The sequence below is a fragment of the Schistocerca americana genome, chromosome 2 (assembly GCF_021461395.2).
Source record: "Schistocerca americana isolate TAMUIC-IGC-003095 chromosome 2, iqSchAmer2.1, whole genome shotgun sequence".
Lineage (NCBI taxonomy): Eukaryota > Metazoa > Arthropoda > Insecta > Orthoptera > Acrididae > Schistocerca > Schistocerca americana.
Genome location: NC_060120.1, coordinates 430034031 through 430043260, shown reverse-complemented (window position 1 = coordinate 430043260; position 9230 = coordinate 430034031). Strand labels below are relative to the sequence as shown.

Here is a 9230-nt window from a genome sequence, read left to right as displayed (position 1 = left end):
TGTGTCTTTTACACAAAAAGCTGTAATTGTAAACTATGGTCACAAACTTACTGCATAAGTTGTAAACATTTTAAAACTAGATCAATTGTTATAAATTCATAAGCTGATGACAATGATGTATTGTGCATTTCTGTCTTTTGTGTAAAAAGATATGATGATGTAAACTATGATCACATGCTTCCGTAAGAATAGTAAACATCCTATTGCTTTTTTGTGGTCTTATTAAGAGTATCCATGCATTTACCTTTATTGAGGTTTAATCACATTCTCAATTGTAAAAGAAAACTAAGTACAGTTATGTGAAAGTAATAATTTGCTTGCAGGTTTCTTTGTATGTAAACTCTTGTATATTTGTAATAATTGTACTGTTGATGTTCATCACATTAATTGTCACATCTGATCTTCTCGTAATACTGACTTGTTCTATACCAGTCTGTGACTATGTACAAAAATGATGATGAGGTTCAATAGAACAATACAATACATATTTTTTTCCTTCTAACTTTCCTGGCTTCATATTTTAAACATCCATTGGTGCTCATTTTTGAGGCATCAGTGTACTACATACAATCTTTCCACTGTGACCTTTTCGTAATTGTCTCTAGCTGTTCAGTGGAATGTGTATTTCAGTTCCTGCACTAGGTAATGATATTAAAATGAATTTCAATCTTGTTTGAAAGATATTTGATCAAACAATGCTCCACAATTAGAATTAATATACATAAATAAATATCAACATTTTAAAATTTATGTTGGAAAAGTGTCAACTACTGCAGTTCTATATACCAGAATTTTCTTGAGAGGAAATAATTTAGATGTCCATAAACAGTGTCTGAAAATCAATATGTGAGTGTTTCTTTAACATTTCCAACAAATTTCCTGTAGCAGAATGTTAGCAGTCTGTGTGAAGGTTGCACTTAAAGTATCCCACCCACAATACAGTGAAAGGGTAAAAATGGTTGTAATACAAATTATCATCTCTGATTTTAAAAGACATTGGGAAAAACAGATTAACTTTCACTTCTGCACCAAAAGTTTTATTAGATGCAATACTGTCTTCAAACACATGCTTTAGCTTGGGTTTTCAGTTCCACAACTTTTCATGAAGATGGGAATATCCCTCTCCAGAAACCAAGACGTTTTGGTTCCAGTTCCCTCTGTATGGATGATTTCACATTTATATCCAAAAACTCATGTTCTTTAAGTGTATACTTTGGCCAGATAATGTTGAGGTCATCATCATAAGGCTCTTCAGTTGGTACACTGAAAATCATGAAACGAAAATTAAAACCAAGTATTAAACATTTATAATGTTATACTAATGTTAGTGACATGTGTATCCCAGTTTTATTTTTTCAGACTAGTAATGGTAAAATAAAAGCAACTTATCAAGCATAAACAGTGGAGAATAATGCAGCTTAAGGAACTAGTGCGTAAGGTGAACGAAGTACATTTCCAAAATAGGCTAAAGCATTTCCCTTAACATAAACTTGTTAGCTGTGCTGAGGCACTGAGTAGCAGTAGATAATGTGTGGGAGAAGAACAGAAACTGCAAAAAAGTATTTTTGTCAAGTTTCTGGATACTTAATGTGTACAGACTTTTTAAACTTTTTTGCTTTGGGCACATAATATTAGATTAATATGAATGAAATGTATTTACAGAGTATTGTGTGGGTATCAAACAGTGTAATAGTTTAAATCTAAAATGGTGAGTAGCCTTTCAGAGTTGGATATAATAAAATTCTGTTAGTTGTGTGACTGTCTCATGGTGTAAAATATAACAGCCAATATTTTGGCAGCTGTTACAAACAGTCTCCATCAAGTGATTATATGTGTTGTGCTGTATGTGATAAATAGATGTTTAGAGACCAAGTAGCACATACAGCTGCAGTGATACACTACACTGATAAATGCTGCCTGCAACAGTAGTACACTATTGGTTACTTTATTTTGCATCATGGCACAGTCACACATTCAGAAGAATTTTATTGAATCATGCAAGTGACACTGAACAAATTTAATTCTATATACTTTGTTCAATAAGTCAGTAACAAAAAAGATAATATAGGAACATTAACTTGCATTCATGTTCCTTTGTGAGATATATGATGATGCAGCACAATTTTTTCACTGCCTACTTTGTATTCCAAAATTTTGCCAATATGTTTTTGTAAGAACAGTGCCACCTTTATTCTCTTTTATCAATTTTTGTATGGGATATATTGCCAACCAGGGCCTCTTTGAATTGCTTCAATGTCTGCCCTCAGGCATATGTCAGAGACTTCAATTGTTAGAACATGATATGTACTAAATTTTTACTGATGCTGCTAGTTGCAGGCTTTCAAAATTAAAAAAAAAAAAAATGAGGTGGCCCTCAACTACGTACCCTCAGACTCAGAGTTGAAATATTAAAAGTTTTGGGTGGTTTTGTTGTCTAGGGGCAGGGGTGCATAGTTGCTGCATTACAAGCCATATACTGCTGAGTCTACAGTATACAATATGAATATACACATGAATTGACTAGTCGAAGGTTCCTATTACTCGGCAATTGCGAATTTTGAATGTGACATAGAAATTCAAAAACGAAAGATTCCAATTAAATAAAATCTGCAGGTACTATTTTAATGACTTTAAATGATGAGTACAATAGCAGAAGTACCTTTAAGAATGCCATTTATTACTGTAAAACACTTATTGGTGTTGATGGTCCAGCATTTAAATAAAATGTAAGTTGAATAACAGGGAAACAATAAATTCCTACTTCATGTAATTAGTTATGAGCAACAACGTAGCTTGCAAGATATTCACTTCTAAACGCATACTACATCTTCACTGCAGAAGCCACAGAAATCTCACTAGTGCACAAGTTGGCACTACGAAATACTTCTATCTCCCACGACCAAGCACAAACTGCTCCGCTCTCCAAGTATTTCCCGCGACCGCTCGTCATGCCTCCCCATCCAGCACTTCCTGTGTCCCCTCTGTGACCCGATGCTCCTCCCCCACTTCCATCCAGTCTTCCCATTAACGTGTGCTGTGATTGGCTGGAGCCCTCCCACCATTTCTCCAAGCCAAGGCACATTCACGAACATATTGAAACACATATGAAATACTGGATTTACATTTAAATAACTTGAAACTAAATAAATATTTGTACAGCTAGACCATAAAAGCTCTCTAACACACATTATTAAATACATAAACAAATAGAAACCAAAAGTAGACCAAGTAGCCTAATGTGTCCGTGTTTTCTAAAACGGAGTAAATATTTGACCAATTTCTTCATGAATAGTATATATCAGATAGAAACAAAGACATAGACGAATAAATATATTTATAAGCATGCTGCTACCATTTTTCCGTGTCACTGTGGAGCACTTATACTTGAAGTGATTAATAGTAATCGGCCACTTTGATCTCCAATAACTCACATACTATTCAAGTTACATGCCTGTAATTCATACTGATTTAGATTTACATTAATAGCTTTCTAAAGACACACCAATCAACAAAATCGGATGAACCATTTAGATTTTGGAAATTCGTTCCTGGGTGTTACTTGTATAATTTACAGTCAGATACTAAACTTTAAACTAATAAATATATTTAAATCTGATTACACCATCAAAATAATCATGCAAATAATGGTAATGTACATGTTTCTTTTTAAGTTATCATGATTTCTCTGGCTATTATTAATTTCTACATGAACTGTGAAATGTCTGCCATTATGGTTTCATGAAGTCCACCATCTCTGGCACTCCCGGCATACACATCTCCTTCATCGACACAAAGCACAGTCCTTGACAATGCGTCAGCATGGAATTCCCAGCCAAACAGTTAGCCTGGGCCATGCACTGGGGATACCCCTCTTGCTCTGCCCAATGTCTGGCACCACATAGCCTGCCGAGCGGCCATGCCAACTCCGAAACCAGAATATTTTCAGGGCGCCACAACCTGCCCATTACCTCATGAAGTGGTGGAGAAAATTGGCACTGGTTGGAAGAAAGTGATTTGTCTGCAAGTGCTACCAGTATTTCTACATGTCACATATCTGCTTTCATACAAACACAAAACTTTTACTATGGGTTGAGGGAATTACTTTCTCTAATAGTAACTGAATGAGTCTTGATTTTACAAAATCATAATCACATTTTCTGTAAACATCACTTCAAATTGTTACCTAAACTTATATAGAACATGTTTCAATTTGTTTCGCAGTACAAATGAGCAACTTATTGGTGGAGGTGATAATTTCTTTATTTATCAACTTTATTTAATTTTTTGTATGTTTTATTTTTTGTAAGCCATAGAAGAACCAAGAAAGTAATTATTAAATGTTCAATATTATACTCACCCAGATTTCATGAAATTGGTCCACATTTTAACTATCATTTTCCGAACTTTATGTTCATCAGATTCAGGACTGAGGTTTAGAGGTGTCTCTCCCATAGTAAATAAGTAACCACCATCTTCTCCATGTGAGGCACCTTGAAGATGAGCAGAAAATGTTTATATGATAATTTAGTTTAGCAGACGCTTAGCAATTGGAAATTACTATAATAATTTGGATTTATGCCTGTGAGTGTTATATACAAAGATCATTCAGATTTTTACTAAATTTAATCAATGGGATCAATTGGAGTGCTTGTGGCAGATGGGTATGGCTCTACTTCGTAACATTTATTTTCTAACTAGTGGCATTATGATTGAGCAAGAGGCTGTAATGATTTTGACCAGTTCAGTCTTGCATACCCCTTGTATTAGTTAACAGCTATTAAATAGTTGTAATTACACATATTTGTGAGAAGTTCTGTTTTTGTGACTAGGATGTGTGCACCATACTGAGACAAGCTTTGGATAAAAACTATGTCACATAGTTTTATATTATTTTTATTTAAAATTCATATATTATATGGGCTTTCACAACAATGTTGATAGGAATGGTCAAAATATAAGTATAAAAATTAAATAAAAGTATTATAAAATCACAATCTCAAAACTGTCAGTTATTGGGGAAAAACAAAAAATAAAAAAATAAATAATAAAACATAAGTGTAGAAAATCAGCAAAACTTTTAAAACTCATGAAACAATATACTATAATAAGACACTTTTTGTGTAATTTTCTTTGTTTTGATGCCATTGTGGTCAGTCACATGTTTGAAAAGTATTAGTGAGGTGGGGACATGATGTTATTGCCGCTTACAGTCCTAGGTGTGCAGCAAACCAGCAGTACTGCTGCAGCCATGCACTATGTCCAATGAATAGGCTTGGTGATGGGAAATTGATGAGGGCTGTTTTGTTAATGACGTACACTTATTTTGGCATGTCTCACTAGGTGTTACAAACAACCTCATGTTTTTAATGTCCGTACTGGCATGTTGCACTGATGATATGGCTTGATCATCAAATCCTGGAGGGTACACAATCTGGTGATAAGCACTTTGTGCAACTCTGTGAACTTCACAAAGCAAAGGTCACATCACTGAACTGTCAGTTTCCAGCATGGCCCATGGAACATCGTGTCTCTCATGGATGGATGAGAGACACCACAAAGTGAGTAAATTAGCCAGACTTCACATACAAATTTGTGGGAAATTGCATTAACTCCACCCGTGTGGTCCACAGTGAGAAAGATCGAAGACGTGTGTTGTGTCACAGTATCCAGCTCACACTGCCTGCCTGCTTTGTCTCATGTGGACTGGTGCACTTTGCACTGTTGCCAAAATTTCAGTTAATGGTAAAACTGTGTGCTTGGGCTGGCGAATGCTGGAGTGACCACAGTTCTGCCATTTGTGTCTTTCTGTGATACAGCCACCACACAGATCTGCCCTTTAAGAGTGGAGGTCCATAGCTGCGAGAAAGCATGAAACTCAGTCTGCAAGCTGACCTCAGTATGAGTGGTGGACGTGTCCCCATGCAGTCGGCTAGTGACAGCAGTGGCAGCAGCAGCAGCCAGTGCTGGATACAACTATCAATAGCAATGCACAGCCTAGGCTTATAGTTGTGGGTCACTTGGAAAGACATCTCTAAGGCTGACACAATGGTAGCTTAATAACAACACAGACTGTTCACTAGTACTACAGTTAATGCACTACAGTAGAATGAAGTTCACTATTTGAATTGTTCAGAATGACATCTAGAATGGCAATTCTAAGGTTCATGAGTTGTGCTGTCCTACAATTTTGTTGAGGGACTCAGTCATGGTAGCACAGCTTTACACTCAATCCGGCCTCAACACTCTAGACAGTGGAGGTACAGAGATTGCACAGATAAGCATAAACTTGCAAGTATGGGGTTGCATGAGTACGGTGTTGCTGCGAATTGAAAGTGCGTCCTGGATCTGCGACGGATGTGCCCAATGGCATGGATGTGACGTTTGGAGCTTGATGGGAACACGAGCATGAAAGCCAGCATGGATGCCAATCCGGTCTCAACGCTCGATGTGGTAGAGGCACAGGGATGCTAATACGAGTCCAGCAGCCATGACAGACAAGCAGCTGTTGACACACGAGATGGTGTCCGCAGCTCAACCGGAGATACTGGCTGCAGGTGTGGCCAGTGGATACAGAGTCTCTACAGCAGACAGCAGTGGGCAGGCGGGGGGTGCCAGATTCTAGTGACATAAGACAGATGAGGGATATGCTTGCTGCTTTGTGTGGTGTGGTGTTTTGATGACACTGCACAGGCACTTTAAGTGGACATGACAGTTGGAATGAGTGACGTAATCTGTTGTCAGCTGTGGTGGGGGTGACCTGTGTGCCTGTGGTGAGTGCGGTTCAGGTGGCAGCTCTGGCTACCAGGGTGAGGTGGTGGGAAGAACATGTGGTGGTGCAATGAAAGCTGGTTGCATCTGCGCATCACTGGTGGCTGCAGGTGCAAGCTCCATCTGACCACTGGCAGAATGCATGTTGTCTGTTGTCAGATCTTCTGAGGCATTACTTGCAGGCCCAGCATCACCAGTGGGAGAACCTCCATCCAGGTGGTGTCATGGCACATGAGGGCAACTTTCATAGTCCTATAGAGCCATTCAACCATGCCGTTTGACAGATAGTAGTTTATGGTTCTGTGTAATCATATGTCACACAGTCTGGTGATGTGTGTGAACAACATGCAGCCAAACTGGCAGACACAGTCTGTCGTCAAGTGACTGTCATCTGAAGCATGCCACCAGTGTCAATGAGGGTGGTGGTGAGTCTCAGCAGTGATGTTGGCAATGGGTGTTGAATCTGGCCAGCGAGTGAAACAGTCCATGATAGCCAGCAGATACCGCTTGCCTTTGGAGAGAGAGAGCAGGCTGACAAGGTCCACATGGGCATGTGCAAATCGGCATGTCACATTGCAAAAGATACCCATGGGTGTGTGGTTGTGTCTCCTGACTTTGGCATGCTGGCATGTGGTGCAAGTACATGCCCATTCACAGCAGTTCTTCCAGAGCCTGGGCCAGATGAGCATGGCAGTAGTGTCAGTGCCAGTGTGTGATAGTCCATGGATTTGGTCAAAGGCAGTGCACCAGAATTTCTCCAGAAGGAACAGTTGGTGTGTGCTGGTGGAAATGTCGCACCAAATCACCCATGCAGAGCCAGAGACAGGCACTAGCTCCAGCTGCAGGCAACTGGAGATGTCATGACGAAAACTGTGCAGTTCTTCACCACTCTCCTGTACTTGGGCAACATCCTCAAAGTTCACATGGGGCAAGACAATGGCACAAGCTTGGGAGAACCAATTAGCCACTATATTGTCTATCTATCCCAGAAAAATGATGGATGCTTGATGTAAATTTTGACGTATTGTATTTGCTGGATTCGTGCTGTGAACTCTTCGAGTGATTATTTTGAAACACATGAGCTATTGGTTTATGGTCAGTGAAAATGACAAATTTCTGGGCTTCTACTGATGGACAGAAGTATTTCACTGTCATGTATACTGAAAGCATCTCCCTGTCTTAAGTGCTCCAAGCGTTTTGTGATTCTGACACTTTATTCACGAAAAGACCAAGTGGCTGCCAGCTCCCACCGACATGCTGTTACAGCACCATGCTGGTGGTGATCTGGCTAGTGTCCACCACTATGGCTAAGTTCACATTATGTACTGGGGGCACGAGCAGCATCGCTTCTGCAAGTTTCCACTTTGACTCCATAAAGCTCTGCTCCAGTGCATCCATACAATTCACAGAAGTCTTCCCTTTCAGGATGGGACCTTGCAGTGACTTGTCATAGGTTCTTGCATGGTGGCAGCATTGGGCAGATGGCAGTGATAAAATTTCAACATGCTGAGGTAGCAGCATAACTGTCTACAGACATGGCATGTTCACAATCGCTTGTACCTTCTCCAATAGTGGCATTGTGGCATCGATACAGTGGGGGTGATTAAATGGCCAAGGAACTATTTCCGTTACACCAAATGTGCATTTCACCGTGTTGATGACAATTCTAGCTTCACTCAGATGCAGGAGACCAAAAGTCAAAGACAGACTTTCTTCAAAAGCCCAAATGGCCATTTTCTAAATGTCTTTGGGCACCACTGAAATTTGTGTGTACACCTGTGCGCAATCAGTTTTACTAAATATGACACAGCCTGCGAATGTGTGGATATAAATCTTGAAGGTGTGGTACCTGATATCAATCTGGCACTGTCTGTGTATTAAGGGTGTGATAGTCCTCACATGGGTACCACGAATTGTCTTTTTTCACAATTAATGCAACAAACATGACCATGGGCTGCTTGATGGCCAAACGATGCCTTGATGCAGCATGACCTTGAACTCAGCCTTTGCTACTGAAACTCTATTGAGCATTAGTCGATGTGGGCAGTACGATGTGGATGGGCTGGGTGTGGTTATTATGTGGTGCACCATTGCTGGGTGTCATTCGGTGCACCAGCTGGGTTGGTGAGTTCATGAAATTTTTCCAGAATGTCAGTGTAAGGTCCAGGGCCCTTCACAAGTTTTATAGTGTAGAATGTGTCCTGCCGGCTCTGTTCCACTATCTTTGAATTTGTTGTTGCGTCAGTGAGCAGGCCGTTTGTGAAGTCAGCTAGCAGCCTGTAATGGCAGATAAAATGCACTCCCATGACCGGCTCACTGAGATTAGCCACAGTAAATGCCCTTTAGATCTAAATTGTGGTTGTGTGTACCATAAGTTTTAATGGTCAAATTGTTCACTGCAGTGAGAGAGAGTGCCTAGGCCTGCTTGCATTCTCTTAGCAAAAATGGGGGAATATCGAGAT

At 39.7% G+C, this 9230-nt stretch overlaps 1 protein-coding gene across 2 annotated transcripts in view; it reads right to left on the bottom strand.

Annotated features, from left to right (window-relative positions):
* Window positions 1–1010: 1010 nt before the first annotated feature.
* The window catches only part of LOC124592273 (esterase FE4-like), a 169196-nt gene continuing 160976 nt past the window's right edge, over window positions 1011–9230 (bottom strand). For both annotated transcript variants that reach the window (XM_047131821.1, XM_047131820.1), the window contains exons 10-11: window positions 4358–4490; window positions 1011–1263 (exon numbers count right to left, since the gene is read on the bottom strand). In XM_047131821.1, coding sequence (XP_046987777.1) covers window positions 1101–1263; window positions 4358–4490 — 296 coding nt within the window. In that variant the 3' untranslated portion in view covers window positions 1011–1100. The remainder of the gene's footprint in view (window positions 1264–4357; window positions 4491–9230) is intronic.